Genomic DNA, 20,353 nt, shown 5'->3' with positions numbered 1-20,353 from the left:
AGTGAGTTATACTTGAGACTTACAATGATTTATGGACTCCATTAGTGGCAGAATGCAAGACTCATTTTGAGCTCCCACATTTTTAAAACTATGTTTGGATTAAATGCTCATCCCTTGCTGGCATATCTGTGTCCTTTTGCTGCTCTAATCCCTGATATCTCTCAGAACCATTAGCATTCAACTTGGTAAAGCATAACAGAAAACAAGATGATTGTTCAAAAATAATATTTTATATAGAGCAGTAAGCTTGCAAATGGTAATAAACATGAAGCTTCATCAAAACAAGAAATGCCATTTTCCAAATACACAGTAGATAATATCTCCTTATACTTACATGGCATTGCATGGTATATGCTGGGCCAGTACTGCCCACTGTCTCTCTTCAGCCAGACACGAACTGTTCTGCAAAAGAAAAAGCACAACGTATACATGAGGAAGAATGAAAAGGTGACAATGAATAAAAACAAAGTGGTGACAAGGAATGCACAAGACTACCTTCAAAAAAAAATTATTTTGCTCAGAGGGAAAATATAAAAATGTGCAAACTCCTACAGCAGCCTTGTACATCAACCTCAGATTAATCTCTGTAAGGTGATGAGAGCAACCCATTCCTTGGTTCCATGTAGTGCTCATCTAGACCGAACACATCACAACAGTATTCAGAAACTGCTGTGGCTTCTTGTTCTTTGCCTTTACCAAAGATTTGAACACTTCTGTTCTCCCAACATCTCAGATGAGGATTTGGGACAATAAAGGTGAAAGGCAGCTTGGCAGTCTTCTACCCCATCAGTTCTAAAACAGAGGCACCCAGATCTACACAGTGCTACAGGCCTCTCTACAAATGCATCAGTGGTTTCCTCTCTGCTAGAAGACCTTCCCAATGTGCCTCAGGATTACTTTTGCTTTCTCAGAGTCACACTATACTGGCAGTTCCCTGTCACTCAATCCATGCCCTTCACACACGTGAGATGCTTGTCGCTTGTTTCCTAAGCTGGACTGATGGGTCATCTGTGTCATTCAGTACTTATTACTTCAGTCCTCAGTATCATCCACTTGTTTTGGCCCAGTGCCTAAAGCCTTTAATTAAAGCTCTCTCTTAACTTTAGTTCATCAGCTAATTTCATCAAAACATGCCCAGTGACAGTGTCACCAGTTAAAGCAGCAACCAGTAATCTTCTTGCATAGCCCACTGCCACCTCAATTACAGCCAACTGCTACCTGCCTTACTGTTTCTCAAACCCTTATTATCTCGAATTCTAAGTAGCACACTCTCCATATAATGCTGTAGTCCACGCATTACTGATTTACACCAAATGAATCAACCTTCTCTGGAAAACCTGGATATCCAGGACAGCATTGTGTTAGAGTAGCACAACAGATTTAACTCATCACTCACAACTGTTTGCTCATTTCTACCAAGTCAGCATGCAACAGCAAGTACAGAATCACAGAATCTTAGGGGTTGGAAGGGACTTTGAAAGATCATCTAGTCCAACCCCCCCTACAAGAGGGATCTAAAAAAACTATTGTTAAACACAGGCCTTATTTTCCTGTAGAAAATCTGTAACTTGCACTTGATAGTATTAAGGAAAATAAAACCAAGAAAGAATGGGGTTTCCATCTCATGAAACATGTGGAAATACAGCTTATGGAGAAGATTACAGGTTCATTCCTACTGTTACTTCACTGTCGTAGGAAAGCAGATTTCAGCCCTTTTTAGCCAGTAAAAGAGCAATACATTGATATTACAACATAATATAATTATATCTAAAACATCACATACACAAATCAAGTCTTAACAGAGATGCCATGCATTATAATAAAGCAAATCAAGAACAACTTATCTATCCTAAAACTCCAAGCTACGGCCTGCACCACTGTGTGTTCCTGGATTACATATATCCAAAAATCAGGTTTCTGCTCCTCCAGACCGACATCCAAACTAATTTTTCAGCAAATAATTCAGAGACCTGTGTATTTGGGCACTACACAAAATGCATAATTTTATAAAAGTCTCAGGAGTACACTTTGACCCAGCCTGTGGCTCTATAAACTAACATTGCCCTGGGTCAGCAAGTTCCATTGTTAGAAAGCACTCACAAATTGCTCAATATACACAAAATTGATATAATTACTTCCCAAGTCTAATGGCCTCCTTGAAACAAACAGATCAGTAATTTTTCAGCAGATCTGAAGCAAAACCACTAATACTTTTTCAGGGACAATTTATCAGGTGAAAACAATGCTATTGGAATGTCGATAGCTAGAGGGTCAAATCCTTTTCTCATTTCTCAGTGCAACTAGATAAAGCTCTTGTCAGAGCAGCACTTTGCATCCAGACATCAGCATCCACATCTGGGAAGACACCTACAGCTATGGGGCAGTACACCAGGTTTGGGACAGGGTCCAAGACCTTTGGGTTCACCCAAAGGAGTCTACCAGCCACTCTGTTTCCCAAACAAGTGAGCTCTTACTCATGTGTTTATCCTCAGCAAGTGGAGTTATTGTGGAAATGAATGAGTGTGCACAAAAAACTAATGAGATAAATAACAGGGAGCTGAAAGAACTCGATGTGAAACAGCCCTGAGGAGGCGCACTGATATCCTGTGAGAGGCTTGTCTTGCTTGACCATCCCAATCTATATATTCAGTGCTAACAATTTCAGAACTCCCCGGCTTTGACAAGATTGCCTCTCCTCTCCACTTTAGGGTTCTGGAAAACAACAAATCCTGTACAACATAGTACAAATTATTTAGCTTGTTTAAAAAAAAAGTCTATGTACAGGAAAGCATCTTTCAAAAGCTAGAGGAAATAAATATCAATTTTATTTGCAAAAATGGCAATAATTAGGAAGCTTTGGATAGGTTTTGCTGTTGTTTTTTTTAAACTGTACCCACTACAGACTTACTAATTATTTTGACAGTTATGTCAAAGTAAAGACTGTTAGCTGAATTATATTGAAACGAATGTTTTTTGCTTAAGTTTAAAAAAAAAAACAAACCCCACAAAAACCCAAAAAACTGGTGGAGGTTCCTAGTTAAGAGTGAAACTACTTTTACTAGTGTAGGCCTCTTCTGCTGGCACACAGTATGCTCATTTCATTATGCAGGCAAATATATTTTCATTCAATGGCTAATTCATGCAAAATGAAAACCAAAGCATTTTAAGAATAAAAGGTATGTGAAAGGGAACATAACCAGCAAGTCAGTTTATGTAGCTCATTACAGAAATACCTACCTCCACAGTAAATCATTTTAAATAAAGGAAAACAAAAGATCTTGTACACCATTTATTTTAAAATTAAGGGCAATTACTATGCATATCTTTAAAATAAACATTTTAAAGTTATGTTAAGCATTGTAATGGAATTCCAATATCTATGTATAAGCTGGTATAAAAGCATTAAAATTCTTTATGTCAGAAAATGATGACTCATTATTTTCTTCTCTTAAAACCACTGGATTAGATAAGGCATTTTATTGAAAGAAGAAAAACTCATCTCAGTTCATTAAAATTTTCTCGGTAATGTTTTCTCAAAGTAGATTCTGGCTAAAAAAATATACTAGCAACCGAACTTGGGAGAAGCCAAATGCTGTTGGAAGAGACTGTCTCTTTTCCAGTTGCAGTTCTGCGTATTTTTATGTACACATCACTACCCACTAGACATGAAACCCAGAGCTTCTGAAGCTTCTAAAGAATGTGAAAGATAGAAAATAAGCATGAATGGAAACAAGTTTGTTTTGGTTTTTTTTATGGATCCATAGCATGAAGAGAACTTGCTGGTTGCATGGTTACAGGACTTAAACACAGCACCCACCCAGGTCAGGATTCATTCTTCAACTTCTCTGAAGTGATTCAGTCAGTGTCACCATGGAAATGAGTTGTCCCTTCATTTTGCTGCCAGTGAATAGGCTTAGAAACATTTTTAGAACCTGTCAAATCGATGGATATTCTTCTAGTCTTTTCATAACAGAGATGATGTATTTTTTAAAATGAGACAGGCTACACAGAAATAATTTTGCCATGCAAAAGACAGGCTACATCTTCATATACTAAGGGGATGTGAAAAAAGTTTACCTTAAAAGAAAAACTGCTTCTCTCTGCTATGCTCAAAAGTATGTGGCAGAAGTCCAGGTGGCTGTGGTTGTAGTGGCAGGTCTCAAACACACTGGTAAGCTGTGTACATGTGCAGGAGGTAGGTTTCATCTGAGCACCAGCCACTGATGGAGGTGCTTATGTCAATGGCAGCACATCCACATTAGTGCAGCAGGTCTGTGCTTCGCCATCTACAGAAATACCTGCAACCTGTGGTACATGCCATGGTGCCTTCTTTCTGATAGAGACATTTTGTTCATAAAAACCCTAGTTTGTGCATTTAGGTTGCAGTGTTCTCTGTGAAAGTCTTCACCACACTGCCAGGCTGGATACAATATTCTCTACTCAGTCCCTGCTCTGACCTGAGCTTCTTGTCACTTAGTGTCAAGTGTCAACTGGGTGTCACTTGGAGCTGTAGAGTTCAATCTCTGGAACTGACTCAAAGGCAAAGCTCTTGTCTTTTCTCCTTGATGCCTTGCACAAAATCAAGGGAAAATAAAAATACTGATCTTGCATACAGTACAGACATATTAGACATATCTAAACACTGTCACAAGATGTTTGCATGTTGAAATGCTGTGAACTCTGTAATAGGGAGATCCAACACCACCATTAACTCAAGAAACAAGTTATCCCTGTTCCACTAAATTTCTCCAGAATAACCGTAAAACTACCAGTTGTACAGTGTGAGTCAAGAAATCCGACGTATCAGTTACACATAACAGACCCCTCCCCTCCTGCTTGTGAATGTTTCCTTCCTTGCTCCTGCCTTTTTAGACATTTCTTTTCACTGAGATGTGCTTGTGTAATTCACTATTGCCTTCATGGCCCAGGCATATGCTAGAAGTAAAACAGAGCAGAGGTAACCCTCAACACCTACAATTTACTTCAGTATTTTGTAGGTAATCCTGAGCTTCAGAAAACTTTTAAAGGGCATTTTAACATACTCTTCATTATTGTTTATACCTTGGACCATCTATTGTGAGTTTTTTTGAACTTCTGTCTTGCTGAGGGACCAAGAGGGTAAGTATCAAAACCAGAACAAGGTGTGAAATGAGCATTATTTTTATTTGTAGTGTGAACCTGTTATAGAAATTTTCATCTGTCACTTTCTAAAGGTCCTACCAGGCTCACTCACAGATCAATGCCTGAACATTACTGCTCCTTGGAAAAGTGAGGTAGGTCATCAGCACAAATGGCATGGTTAAAAATGAAGACATTTCCTATCAGCTGCTCTAACCACAGAACTGATTTAATGCAGTTACAGAATTTTCCAAACAGGAAAAGGAAGATGCTAAATTCTTCTGGAAAATTCTTTAAAATGCTCATCTAGCTATTTAATTGGCACAAGAAAGGAAAAAAGATTAGGATAATGCTATACTCAGGGTTAGTACAGTCTGTAAGGTTTTCTTCATGATTACTGGAGTATTACCACATATTCTCACCATCAATATACTGATGTCTTCTTCAGTGTGGAAAAAAAATAAATTAAAATCTTCACCTGTTCCTAAATATCCAATAAGCAATTCAGAATTATTCAAAAGACACATCTCTCTGGGAACCAAGTATCTGCACTGGAAACAGCTAAAGCTTTATCTACTGTCATTAAATAAATATAACAACAGTAGTATTTAAAATCCAAGTAAGGCACTGGCTGTCTTGCTGCCTTTAACAGAGACATTGTCATTTAAATTGGGATAAAGACAAATATTTATCAACTGCATTAAAGATGCCACAGTACTATAAATCCTCAAATTCTCCAGGGATATTTGTGGTCAAGAGAAGTTAAGAGATTCTTGTTCCCACCAGTTAATGACACAAGCTGCTATTAGGATTTTCTGAAAGGCTAAAAGAACTTCCAGGTATACTGAAAGATCATTAACTGATGTCAGTGTGCTGGCATCCATGACATGGAGGGAAGGGAAGCCATCCAGAGAGACTTTGACAGGCTTGAGAGGTGGGCCAATGCTGACCTCACGAAGTTCAACAAGGCCAAGTGTGAGGTCTTTCACCTGGGTAGGAGCAATCCCAAGCACAAATGCAGACTGGGCAGAAAATGGACTGAGAACAGCCTTGAGGAGAAGAACCTGAGGGTACCAGTTGATGAGAAGCTCAACATGAGCCAGCAATGTGTACTTGCAGCCCAGAAAGCCAACTGTGACTTGGGATGCAACAAAAGAAGTGTGACCAGCAGGTCAAGGGAGGTGATTCTGCCCCTCTATTCTGCTCTGGCAAGGCTGCACCCGGAGTGCTGTGCCCAATTCCGGAACCCTCAACACAGGAAGGACATACAAAGACAATCTGAGGGCTGGAGCACTTCTCCTATGAAGACAGGCTGAGGATGTTCATCCTGGAGAAGAGAAGGCTCTGGGGGCACTTACAGTGGCTTTCCAGTATCTGAAGGGGCTACAGGAAAGCTGGGGAGGTGCTTTTTACAAGGGTGTGTAGTGAGACAACAAGGGGTAATGGCTGCAAGCTTGAAGAGGGTAGATCTAGGTTAGACATCAGGAAGAAGTTCTTTAGTGTGGGGGTTGTGAGGCACTGGAAAAGGTTGCCTAGGGAGGTTGTGGATTCCCCCTCCTGGAAGTGTTCAAGGTCAGGTTGGAAGGGGCTCTGAGCAACATGATCTAGTGGGAGGTGTTCCTGCCCATGCAGGGGGGAGTTGGAACTAGATGATATTTAAGGTCCCTTCCAACCCAGATCATTCTTTGACTCTGACTCATTGTAAGTTTGGTCTGTAACTCAAGCACTGACTTCCTGCAAAAGAAAAGCCTTTTGAGCAATAATTGCTCTCTTTACCCCTTATGCCTCTCACCCTGCAACAAAGCCATAGGAGCAGTAACATCTGGCTTCAAGAGGAAGCTGGGTCAGCTCACAACAGCCAACACCTTTGACATCCAAAGTATCACTGCCACTGCTACCAGCCCAGCAACCCTTGTGCACAAAGCTCAGAAGCACCAGAGAAACACAGCTGCCAAAGGCAGCCAAACCAAATGAGGATTGTCCTAGACATCAACAGCACAGGGACTGTTCCAAAACCCGCATGGATGAAGCTTGATCTGCTAAAGTAACACAGGAAGCAACTAAACCAAGGGAAGGGGTCTGATGAGTCCTTGAATGTTCAAGCACAATGACTATCAATCCCATCCAATGAAATAAAATCCCACTGCTTTGAATTGCTCCATGTCCAGGCTGGCAGAGAACATTTTATGTGAGGTAACTCACTACAGCAATCTCCATAATAATAATCTACACTGCACTGCTCAGACAGGGGTTGATAAAAGTCCCGACTTCTGATTTCTCCTCCTGCCACAAAATTACATTTTCAGATGCAGAACTGACAATGCAACACCCATCTGATACTGAACAGGGACCTCAGGAGCAACTCTTCAGTCTGGTACAAAGAGTAGGGTAGTGGGAACAGACAGAGGGGTTTGTTCATGGAGATTTTTACCCGTCAGCTGGTGGCAATGAATCTGATCTTTGCTACCTTTGGTGATTCTCCTTATTAAATTTAAGTTGTCTCATTGTCTCATTGCTCTCCTTCTTCTCTTCCCTCATGCATTCTCAGGAGTCACTAGTTTAGTTTCTTGCCTTCTGATAATTAATAATTTTATTTTGAACCAACATCTCCAGCAAAGACAGGGAGTGTGCAACTAAAGAGTAATACAAGATAAGCTCAGAGGTTAATGATTTTGCAGAGTACTTTTCTAGTTCCTTCTGCTTAGGGGGAATGTAGTAGAAGGTACACGAGGGAAGAACCTGCAAAATAAAGTACTGTACATTTACCATTTATCTGCAGAAAAAATACATTGTACAAAACAGTGTGCCAAGCAAGCAGGCAGGCAGACTGAAAGTCATGAATTTTTCACACAAAGCTTATAAAATATTCTAATTCAAATCATGCTTTGTAAGATATTTCACCATTTAATTCATGCCTATAATAAATGCAAACTCATATTATGTAACAGGAAAAATGTCAAAGTTTTGGCAGGTTATATGCAGCTATAGAATTGCATGGGTTTGTCAAAGAAAAACTGTTATAAAGATCAGTGGAACTTAGACCTAAGAGAATCTCTTTAACACAGTTTTGGTATACATAGAGTGTTTTTTGGGTGTTTCGTGGGAAGTGACTAGAAAACAAAGATTTGTGGAAGACAATCTCAGGAGAAATGGATCTTTATGACTTGAAAAAACTAGAGCAACATGACAGCTTTACTACTCGGCTATGAAACCATTTCCACATATTTTTGAGTTTTCTGGACAATAAACAATGAAGTTCAGTGTTTCTTCCAGTTACTCAAGCACATGCACTTGGAAGCAGCGCATGCTCTACTGTCCAAGCACGAGACCCAAATCCCATTCTGACTGGTTTCCATGGCATAAACTTTGGGCAAGTAAAGAGACCCAAGAAATGAACCAGAAGTCACAACCACAGAAAAATATTCACAGAATCTTAGGGGTTGGAAGGCACCTCGAAAGATCATGTAGTCCAACCCCCTTGCCAGAGCAGGGTCATCCAGAGCACATCACACAGAAACGTGTCTGGGCAGGTTTTGAATGTCTCCTGCAAAGGAGACTCCACAACCTCCCTGGGCAGCCTGTTCCAGGGCTCTGTCACTCTCACAACAAGGTAACATATTGTTACCTGGGGGTTACTAGCACAAGATTCAGAGACCTGAGTTGCTTCAGGTCCTCAGCAGCTCCACAAAACGTCAACATGTATCATATGAAGCAGTGCAGTGACTACATCACATTCCTGCATAACTGCTGTAAGGAAGCTAATTTTGACTGCAAATGCAGGTAGATTCAGGGTTGGAGTTCTCAGTCAGCATCAGCCTACAGCTTTTGGGAACTATTAGACATATTGTATCACACTAGGGTATTTTTCAAGCAAAGTTTCAACACTAACTCTCTCACTAACACCTGTGTGTCAGTCTTCCTTATAGAGCTTTGACATAATAAAATTATCTTTATCCCTTCCTCTTACCCACAGACACCCCACTACCTGCACCCCTCCAACTTATTTCTTTCCAGAACAGAGGCAGGTTCAGTGCTCTTTGTACTAATCAATTCCCATTTGCATTCAGGAAGCATAAACACACAACCTTTTGAAGGTAATTGCGTTGTATGATTTAATTATTGCAATCCAATTACTTTCACCTCCTTCCCACATTCAAATGTTTCAGTAATAGAAGTTATTAGAAAGATTCTCATTAGATTAAAATACAGGCCTCCTATGCAATATGTGACTCAGTGGAACCACGCTAGAAATACAATTTGCAAGAAAGAATCCTCCAACTCCCTTCTAAGTTGTTCATGTAGCAAAGGTGAAGAATAAGAACCTACCAGGTCACTAGCCTGCGTCCAGCTGCCCAATAGGAACATCAGTCCAGAAGAACATAATTCTCCTTTTTTTCCCCCAAAGCTGCTATAGGCTATCAACTAAGTTAGTGATAATTTTTAAGTTATGTATGTTTCACTCCACATAAAAATTAATTCATTACTCAACACATTAAAAAGTAAGCTTGTGCTTTTGAATCTATGAAGTGAAAGCTGGACATACCCATTTTCAATATACATACCACCAGCATGACATTTCGAAGAAATTATCCAAATATATATCTTAATTTACAAAAAAATATTGATATTTGATCCCAAACACTAAATTAAATCCCTACCTGGAATTCACAAAGATCATATATGCTCCTATGCTGGAGCAGAAAGAATTTCCTCAGTTTTACTCTTCTTTCCCCTTCTGCTCTGAAGGGATACCACAGCATCAGTAAGGGAACAGCACAGCACCTTGCAGAGATGAATGCAAAAGATAAAAGTTTGCAAGTAATAGAGGGATATGGAGGAAGATGAGAGATTCCCAGCTTAAACATTAGGGCTCACTTTACTTCTCATATAACTATTTTCCTTGGTTAGCTACACAGAACAGCATCTAGTGAATGATGCCTTTACTGCAGGGGAAAGAACCCACATTTTCACATCCATAGTATGATGCTCTCAGCATTTAAATTTCTGGATGTAGATCATCTGCATCATCCACTGCAAAAGTCTAAATGAAATAATTAACTGCCTCACTGCTTCTTGGAGGATATTTGATGTATTCAACAGAGTATAACCATTCACTGCAGATATTGGAGAATCCTAGTGTAAAGAAAACAGGGTTCTAGCTGCAAAAGGCAATATGCAAGAATTTTGTTTTCCACTGACACTATACTTAGCACACTCAGCCAGAAAGAACCCAGTGTTTAACTAATGCAACACAATCTTGTAGGGGAAAACCTGTGCTTCTTGGATTTTTGTGAAGACCATCAACTATATCCCTATGCAAATGAACCCCTTTCCAAGCAAGTAGCTGTTAAATCCTAACATCCACACAGCTCCCATAAAGCCACTGTCTCTCAGTTTACACAAAAAAACACCCACAAAAAATTCCTAAACTGAAATGCAAACCCAAAACAAACCACAGCCCATCTCTCATACCCTTAGCAGTAGATCCATTCCTTAGCTAATAAATAGGACCATCAGTTGGTCACATGCAGCTGTAGATGTGGAAGTCTTATTGAAACACCCTCTCTAAGAACAGATAGGCTTTTATAGCTCCAATATTGACGAACAATTATGGCACTGTTTTTCCAGAGAGAGCAAACACATCTACTTGGAATGTATTTGCATGCACTGTGACACACCAAGACACCTCTGGAAATGGTCTCCTTGAGCAACAGCTTTCTGCAGAGGAATTCGTCTCCCAGTTTCTCCAGTTTACTGTTGAACCTGAACAATGATTCACAGGTGATAAACTGATCCCTCAGCTTTTCTGCTCATTGCAATTTTCCTCTCAGTGAAGACTGACCCAGAAATATTTTCACTGTCCTCACACAAACACAAATCCTACCAGCATTGCTCTGCTAGAGGAGGCAAGAAGCCATTCTCTTGCTCTGACCCAGCAGAACACTGGCCAGGCAGTCACAGTAGGCTTTGGAAGGAAAGCAGAAAGACCAGCAGCTGTAAGGCCAGCAAAAAGGGCCAGAGAAAGCAGGGAAAGCAATGCAAACTCAGCTCCATCCTGAAAGGTTTGTTCTTCAGCTTCAAAGGATCTGCATCCCCAAAGTGCCTTGCCAGGGGTTCTCAGATTTCTTCTTATCACACCTCTTATTGCTTCTCACACAGGAGTGCCTTGTGAGGTGCCAGCAAAGCCCAAACTTCTGATTCTCTGATTTAGAGGTGATGTGGCATTTCAAGGGCTTACAAGACAGGAATGGTTTTTCACCTCTGCATTCCCATGGGGGTTTTGTAAGGAGATTGAAATCAACACAAGTGAGTAGAAACTGTCTTCAAACGTGTATTGCAAGACAGGATATCACATGCCAAACTTCAGGTTTGATTATTAAAAAATCCCTCTCAAACAGGCAGTCCCTCTTCACATCCAGCTACTTCTTTCATATAGCCTTGTTGCAACTCTCCCATTCTTTGGCATTCAACTTCATACTCCACTAATTTTCTTCTATCATCTTTAAGGTAGTTAATTCCTTATTCCAATTAGCATCCTCTTGCTTTTGTGTTACAAGATTAGAAGTTTCTACTGTCTTTACTTTTTTCGCTGGTTAGTTGCTGTGTATACTCCTATAATTTCTTACATGTTTCCTCTTTAAAGTTATCAATCTTTTCAGTCTCTTGGAAAAGCTGTTCTTGTGTCCTGTTCTCCTTACTTGCCTTTCAATCCCTCCGATGAGGCAATATTCTGTCTGAACTGAAATCTTCTGTACTAAATGCAGCAAACCAGAAACAGACAAACCTGCTGAATTATAAGAGTATTATCATTCTTTCCTTTTTCCATTTTCTCCCTGCATGTACCCTAGCAGTGTTTGCTTATTTGGCAGCAGCTATGTATGTTTTTTATTCACACTAGCATGAATTAGAAAATATAGATGTGAGAAAAATGTGTATTTCTCAATATTATATTCTCACAGTGATACACCACTATCCACTTACTACTTCTCCTGCAGTTCTTCACATCTCTCCAGACCCAATCATCTTGTCTGCTAATTTGGGGCAGTCAATTGGCCCAGACTGCACCAGAAGGGGAGGGAACAGAGGATTTGCCAGCTGCAGCTCTTAGGGCAATCCCAGAACCACATGTTCCTGGCAGAGAGAGGTGGAAAGAGAACAATAAAGGAGAGCAACAGGCAGATAATCACAAGCCAGGGCAAACCTTGATGGTATACGTCATATTTTCTGCTTGTCAAGATGGGATAGGAAAGTCACATCTATTACACAAGCATAGGGAGGACATGAGACCAACTCCCTCCTCAGGTATGGAAAAATATTTTATTTTAATATGTGAAATGTTGCAGAGCAGCTTTGTAAAGATGTCTGATAGATTTGTGTATGACAGGAGGCCACTGCTTAGGTGACTGCTACCCATCCACCAAACCAATAAAGCCTGTAGTGGCTCCTGTTCATTTATCTAGCCATTGTCTTATAAGTAACTTCTGATTTGCAGTAAGTGACAGCTTCCAGATGATGACAAAAGCATCAAACATTATTAGAACTCCTCTGCTGGCACTTTGTTACTGGCTTATTTAATGGATTTATTTTTCATTAGAGGGCTACAAAAAGAGTTCTGTGTAATTCCTGTCCAGGTGCTGTCTCAGCTTGCATTCTCCAGATCTTTATTGCTGCCATCCATAGAGGAAGCATCAACCCTACCTTGGAAGAAGCAGATTTGAGGTCTTGAGAATAAATCAACTCTAAAACCGCCTCTGTTTTGCTACCCCCTGTGCTACACCATCAGACATAGCTTATGGTGTAAGCACTCTACTACCCATCCGACCATGGTCAGGATGGTTCCATGCCTGTTGCTCCTATTAGCAAATCAAGCAATCTTTGTTAAAGCAAAGATTTGGAGAGTGAAGATGTGGAGAGACTAAGCTATTCTACCAGTAACAGGGGGGTGATTTGTGTAATTTCTTTTTAGGAAAGGCTAATTTGATGTTAACCAAAACAACTGCACATCATTGACCTTTGGCCATCAAGAGGGAGCTTAATAGGCTGGAGAGGTGGGCCAATGCCAACCTCATGAAGTTCAACAAGGTCAAGTGTGAGGTCCTTCACCTGGATAGGGGCAATCCCAAGCACAAATACAGGCTGGGCAGAAAATGGACTGAGAACAGCCTTGAGGAGAAGAACCTGCGGGTGCCAGTTGATGAGAAGCTCAACATGAGCCAGCAATGTGTGCTTGCAGCCCAGAAAGCCAACTGTGCCTTGGGATGCAACAAAAGAAGTGTGACCAGCAGGTCAAGGGAGGTGATTCTGCCCCTCTATTCTGAAGTTTGCCTTTGCTTTTCCCATTGATTTTATTTTCTTTTTGGGGTTGGAGTAGGGGTTAGGGTGAGCTAGAGTGTTTAAAAGTTTTATTTGCTCAGGATTTTGAAGGGAAAATATTTCTGTAGAAGGAAAGAAAAGCTCATGCTGTGGCAGCTAAGTGATAACTAGATGTCAAGGCACACTGGAGATCTACATCTGGCTTTCCCAGTGGTCAACCAGTAACCCCCCACTTAACACACAGGAACCAAAGAAGGCAGTCCAGCAGTCTACTTCCAAATCATTCACTTAAAAGCTTAGAGACATTTTTCTGTTCTCCAATCAGTTCACCCAGGCATCCGAAACTGTCCACCCCTCTGGTACCATTTGTTTTTACACACATTTCAAGCAGACTGTTTCTCTCCCCAGAGTTTTGACTTCAGCACTCCTGTTCAGCAAGGACTGACAGTGATTAGCAAGTCCTGCTAGACTTGGCCTTTTAAAAATACCCACACTATTGGCAAGAACATAATGCCTCTGTGTGTGTGGGAAAGGTGCAGATACTCCCTTCTGCAACCCAGTCTTCTTGTTTTCAGCAACACCCAATAACCACCAGGTACCAGACTACCAAGGTCACCTCTCCTTGGCAATAGCAAGCCTTCAGCATTTCTGCACCCTCAAGCAACTGCAGAGCTAACTCACATACCTGCTCAAGCAGCTGTTGCCCCCTTCCTCACCAAGTCAAACAGGGTTTTGAAGCACTGAGGCAAAAGTGAATATCACCATTCACTCCACCCTCACTGTGAAGGAAAATCTCTTCCCATTTGATTTCCATTTCTCTACTGCTTGTAGCATCCCTGCCCACTCCCTGTTGCCTGAGAAGCATCATACATTCACTGTTTCTCAATTACTCAAAACAATTGAATGCATTTTAATGAGATTTAAACAGGTTTAAAAATCTGTAAGTAAACTAGGAATTACTATGGGCTGCTGGTGGGAAAGGAGCTGCTGGAACACAGAAGGATACAGTGGGTCCTTCAGGTTTTCAGAAGGCAGGTAAAAACTGCTAAACATGTCAAGCACCTTTCACATCACCAATGCACAAGATATTTTTTATCAGATTTCTGATGCCAGTGTTTTTCCTGCCCCATTTGACTTTCATATCAGGTGACTGCTGGATATTAGTATTTAACAGGAGTCAGCATTAGGAAGGATGTGCAGCTGCTCCAAGAGTTCACACAGGAAGGTGGCAGCTGTCTTTCCTTTGAATTTCAAATTGATAAGATGAGGCCACCAAAGAAATGAGTAAACAGGAAGGTGAGGAAAGGAGAGAGTGAGTTTGAAGGAGTTATGTTAGAGACAAAACATGAATGAGAATAAGCAGTAGGGAACAGGTTATAAAGCACAACTGATACAAAGCCTGCAGTAAGGACAACAGTGAACAGCTGGTTCAGTAACCCCTATTCAGGTAAACTGAAACAGCACAGTTTTTTTATAATAGTCTACCCAAATTGAGGTAACATGCTAAAGACAAGCTCTTCAAACCCTAAGACTCTCCCCCTATCCCAGTTACTGGAGTATGAAGAAGTCTGTGCACAAGGTCAGTCCAACCCAGAGGAAGGGAGAAGTCCAGCCTCACACTTTGCATTTATGAAGCTTAAGGTGGTGAGAGGCTTGAGGTGGTGAGAGACCTGGTAATGAAAACCCTTCCAACTGCACTCAATAAATAAGTATTTCCCTGTATGTAACCTCCAAATGTGTAACATTTCCTACATTAAGACTTTTCCAGATCGTGCACTCGCTGTTACCTCAGTACCTCATAGATAGGATGTTCTTGCTCTGCTACTTGGGACACTAAATCAGTTAGACTGTATCAGTTTCCTGTTAACAGGATTAATTTGTTTAGACATTTAAGGTAAACAAAGGTTGATTATCTACCATTGGGGGGGTGGGGGCGGGAAGGCAGAAGAAAATAAAAACTAGTTAAATAGTTTGAAAACTATCAATTTCAAGTGAACTTTCCCAGGTGCATACTGCAAAATTAGTACTTGAAAGAAAACATTTTCACTGCACATTTTTTTCAGGGAGAGTGTTCTCATGGAAAGTTTCAGGTCTCAGCACAGGCTCTTAGCAAATTCCTCCTCATGTTCCCTCTTCAACTTGAGTCAAGTTACTTCTGAGTCTCAAGAATAAAACATTTTTTGTTCAAAGAAGCTTATCTTTTCAATAAATAAACATACCATGGATTCAAACTTAGTCTTGTTCACAGAATATTTACAAATTATTAGTATTAGTCAAAACTGAAAACCAGATGTTTGAGATGTTTTCAAATCAATTGTGGACTGGTAGAGAAAGCAGTGCGGTGACCCAGCTCCGCAAGAGAACTTAAAGACAGAAATACCAAATACCAGCAGGCCCAAGGTGAGTACCTTGATCTGGGAGCATTGCACCCTTTGAAGAGATAGGTACTGCAAAATGGGACTCTCATTAAACACAAGCCAATCAATGCAAAATACGCATGGACTGCAACATATCTTCTGCCGAATCAAATCTCAAACAGGTGTCTGAGGAAGTAAATAATTAAATAATCAGCTGATCCTGGTAGGATGGATATTAGCCTGGCCATTTATTCCCCAGGAGACTCAGAACTCACCTGTACCTGCTAAGTTCTTACATCAGCAACTAACCACTATACAAACTTACCAAAGATGCAGCAGTTAGCTCCAACAGAAGGTAAAAAAACATACCATCAAGACTGGATATGCACCAACTGAACAATAATAAAACTTCTCTGCAGGTCAGGAAAGATAATCATACCTTCCCTCCATCTACAAATAAACTTTCAATTTCTACTTTAAGCTTCAGCAATTCATTTTTTTCCCCAATTGTCTTTATTCTGATAATACACAAGCAAACAGCAACACTGGTGTCACTCTGATCTGTGATTTCAGGAAACAATATCAATGTAGCTGCATGGGAGAAAGGAGGGTCAACCCAGACACCTTGTTCTGTTTATTTTCATGTTAATTCTGCATAATTGAGAGTTATTCATCATTTAAATTTATTTTACTCCAAATCCACTCCTCTCTTATTATCTGGTTAAAATGTTTATTTCAATAATATTTGATGCAATGGAGAATTTCTGTTTGGCTCTGGAGTGAGAAAGTGCAATCTTGTTGTACAGCAAAAGCAGCAGCTTTTGTAGAAAAACACTATGAAAACTGTTGTAAAACATTTATGTCATGGGTATTCAAGGTACACGTGATTCTCTTGTAGCTTTCTTGATCTCTGATCTTGGGCCTTACAAAGACAATCATAATCTTGTAACAGCTTAGGGCTGGGCTGTAACATCACAAATATCAGAGGATAATTTCAGAGCTACCATCCTAAGAGCAGTTAAAGAGATAGTAAAAAGTAAGCAAGAAACTTTTCATAGAAAAGGAGTAAGCACAAAAAGCTCCTACAATAAGGTACCCCATGCAAGAAACCCAAACTAGAGTATATAAATTCCCTCGCAATCCAGGAGGGAGCAATAAAATACCATGAAGGATGAGGAAAGGCCAATGCTCCTTGCCACTGAAGAGTCTGGCTTGGAGACACAAAGCCCAGTTTAGCAACTTCAGAGCAGGAGGGAAATTCAACCGCTACAGGGCAGCACCATGTCAAAGAGTGTCAGAACAAGGCTGCTACATCCAACACGTTTTCTGGCTCCACCACTGCCCCACACCAATTTGAAAGCCAAGGGATACTTATCATCCTTCTGCCTATCACAGAAGTGGTAGGTGCACTTCTCCAGTAATGCAAATACCAGCTGCACTTCTGAAGTGCTCATCTGATCCATCTGATCCTGCTGCCAATGAGGTCAGCAACAAAACTCTCAAATGAAACTGGAGCAGGATGAAACCAACTGTGATAATTTTAGTGCTTGTTTATATATTGAAACAAAAGCAAATACTTTCCTCCTAAGGGGAGACACATCAGTGTCTCCACATCAGTGGGTAAACAAAAAGCAAAAAGGAAAAAAAAAAAAGACTGAAATAAATATCATGTGACTCCTCTACCAGATACCCACATGGAAACAGATTGTACAGAAATAAACTATGTAAGACTATGGAGGAGAGACTTTCTCTCTACAAGCCTTTGTCCCAACAATGTAGGTAACTTCTGATACATTATTAGTGGCAGGTAAAGTGGGCACAGCAGGAAGATCTACCCAATAGTGACAGAACAAACATCTCATGCTGTGCAGTGCTTTCTATAGCAAACGTGCTTTAAAGAGTTAATTTAATGATTATACCTGAAGTTTACTCTGCTTTTCTTAGGTAGAGAAGCTCACAAGCTATTGAAGTAGCACATTTCCTCTTCTTACTTCCTTTGTGGCATCACCAGTTTTACTAGGAAATTAAAGTTTCTTAACTTCTGTCAGCCTTGAAGTTTTAATACAACCTGTTATCCTATTAGAGTTTTCTGTAGTAATTTAGCAGCAAAATCAAAGATCATCTTGAAGCCTTGGTTACATAAAAAGATGTATGGGTGGAAAATAATGCTTGGAGTAAGGTCTGTGGCAACTGTATGCCCAAAACATTTCACATATTTTGGGAACTGAAAGGAGAAGAAATGCCATTTTTATGACTGAAGGTCTTTTCAAAGATTAAAAGCTTAAGTGAAGTCTCCCTGCAGAAGGTCTCTGGACTTTCTTGATCTTCCCCAGGCTTTGTTCTATATTTGGATCACCTCAGTGAAGAATTCTCTCTTCAGCATGTAACACCCAGTTGTATACATGCTTAAAACGGGTAGATGATTAGCATCTTGTATTTCAAAATTGTTCATTACTACAGCTTAACACTGTTATATGACTTCAAAAATGCAGGACCAAAGCTTTCACCTGGCCTGAAACACTGGAGGGACCATCACACTCATTAGAAGCGAGACCTGGGGTCTTCTACTGGCAGCACATGGAACAGCACCAAGGCAGCTGCATTGACACCAAGCTTGTGGGAAGGATGTGGTCACAAGACCATGTAAGCAGGGAGCAAAATGGCATGTAAAGAAGTGCTCACATTCTCTCTCCCAGAACTACAGGACATGATGAAACAATGCTCTGCTCACGCCAGCCAAAGATATTTCCCTGGGTGTTGGAAGTCAATGCTGTGGAGACAAATTTATCTTGACAGTTGTTGAAGAACACAAGGACATATACCCGCAGAGGTGACAAGTCCAATGCTTGGGCCTCTGGTAGTTCAGTAAACAAACACAAGAGGTCTGACCAGACAACGTGGCCACAGAGGCCATGAGTGTCACTTCTGCACTCCATCTGGGTTCCAGCCTTGGCTGTGGCCCTGTAGGTTGTCGACTGGTGTCACACACAGGAATTCAGCAGCATGTGCAATTCCACTCAGCGTTGTGGCCTCTGGAGACCTGCCCTTCCCCGGACATCTGCTTGAAGTTAGTCTTAAGAATCTCAAACTATTTTTAGCCTCAAATTCCAGCTTTTTAGATTCATTGTGACAGATCTCAAACTAGTAGAAATGTTTATAGGCAGACCAATTTTAAGAGCTGTGTCTCTTTTAAACCAGCAGCTTAGTTTGTTGTTGGGTTGTGGTTTTTTTTCTAAATCACAGAACCAATTTCCTGTAGAGAATTTGACTCCCCACCAGCAGGGACGGCCACATGATCTAGGTACCCTGTAGATGAGTAACACACCTAGAAAAATACGTAACACAGGCCTGGGACCAATCTCTAGCATTGAGGCCACCTGGCATACAAACCAGCAGCTGTGTCCAAGCTGTGTACTGGGAACAATCCCTGATCCAAGCTGACTCTCAAACTCTGTCTGGGAATTGACACTGTGTGAATTGGCTCATGGCAAGAAGAGTGCCTAGTACCAATGATACGGTCCCGTGCCTGAATACATAACCTCACACTATTTAATTTATTAGAAATACAATCATTATAGATACTGGCCCTGGGTTCAGCTGCCTGCCTCTTCCAGCTGGTTCATGCAATTGTTGGAAAGTGGAACATTGAAGTCTGCCCTACATGCACCACCCTGTGCAATACCGGGCTTGTTCAGAAGAATTGGGAAGTTGGAACAAGGAGTTTTCTGTCTCTGTTCACAAGAGCCCTCCTTTCTTGTTACCTCGTTCACCACAATGATAACTCGGCGTGGTCCATATTTTCACACTTTCCCTCCTTCATTTTTATTAGCCTGAGGACAGTGTAAAGGCATTGGCCAGCAACTGAATAAACAGCAGTTTCTGGCTTAAACAGAGTTGTCCCACTCAGCCATAAAGGGAACAAAACTACAAACAAAAAGATAACCATTGCCAGGATAATGCTTCAGAGTATCACAACGGCTGGCTTTCAAATTAGGTGCCTGCCTGTCAACACAGGTGTTCTGGAAGAATACCATTGAGTGTCAATACATGCACGTACATCACTTTTTGAAACTAGTTTGCACTTTTAATCCACATGTAAAACACTCAAACACAAATCACTAAGAAATTACCCATATAATTTGCTTTTCCAATATCCAGAATTTTTTGTCAAAATGGTTATTTATCTACTTCTCCCATATCATAGAATCGTAGAATCAATTTGTACACAGAACACTTGCCTACATACTTAATAATCCTGGTTTTATGATTAAGAGCTGAATAACAACACTTGTTTCTAAAAGAATCTGGCTCTTTAAGCCATGTTAAAATGTCTGTTCATGTCAAAAAGTACACATGAACACAAGCTCAGTTTTAGAGCTAAGAAAAGACCAAGGCAGACACTGAAAGAGGGCAGAACAAGCCATTTGCTAGGTTTACCCAAGCTTCCTGCTGGTGACATCAGTATTTGCAGTCCTTGGGCTGTTCACACAGACATCTTTGCACCTTGTAAAAAGCAGACAACCCTTTTGAATCCTCAAAAAAGGGTTTAAGTCATCACGTTTTCA

The 20,353-nt window shown here is 40.7% G+C and overlaps 1 protein-coding gene across 1 annotated transcript in view; it reads right to left on the bottom strand.

The window, feature by feature from the left end:
• Positions 1 to 4,321, bottom strand: part of WDFY2 (WD repeat and FYVE domain containing 2) — a 34,557-nt gene extending 30,236 nt beyond the window's left edge. The window contains exons 1-2 of the mRNA XM_009993749.1: positions 4,299 to 4,321; positions 335 to 402 (exon numbers count right to left, since the gene is read on the bottom strand). Of these exons, the coding sequence (XP_009992051.1) occupies positions 335 to 402; positions 4,299 to 4,321 (91 nt within the window). The remainder of the gene's footprint in view (positions 1 to 334; positions 403 to 4,298) is intronic.
• Between the last annotated feature and the right edge of the window lie 16,032 nt (positions 4,322 to 20,353).

The sequence above is a fragment of the Chaetura pelagica genome, unplaced genomic scaffold (assembly GCF_000747805.2).
Source record: "Chaetura pelagica isolate M959 unplaced genomic scaffold, ChaPel_1.0 scaffold323, whole genome shotgun sequence".
Taxonomy (NCBI): domain Eukaryota; kingdom Metazoa; phylum Chordata; class Aves; order Apodiformes; family Apodidae; genus Chaetura; species Chaetura pelagica.
The sequence above is the reverse complement of the archived record's forward strand: the minus strand, read 5'-3'. Positions and strand labels throughout refer to the sequence as shown.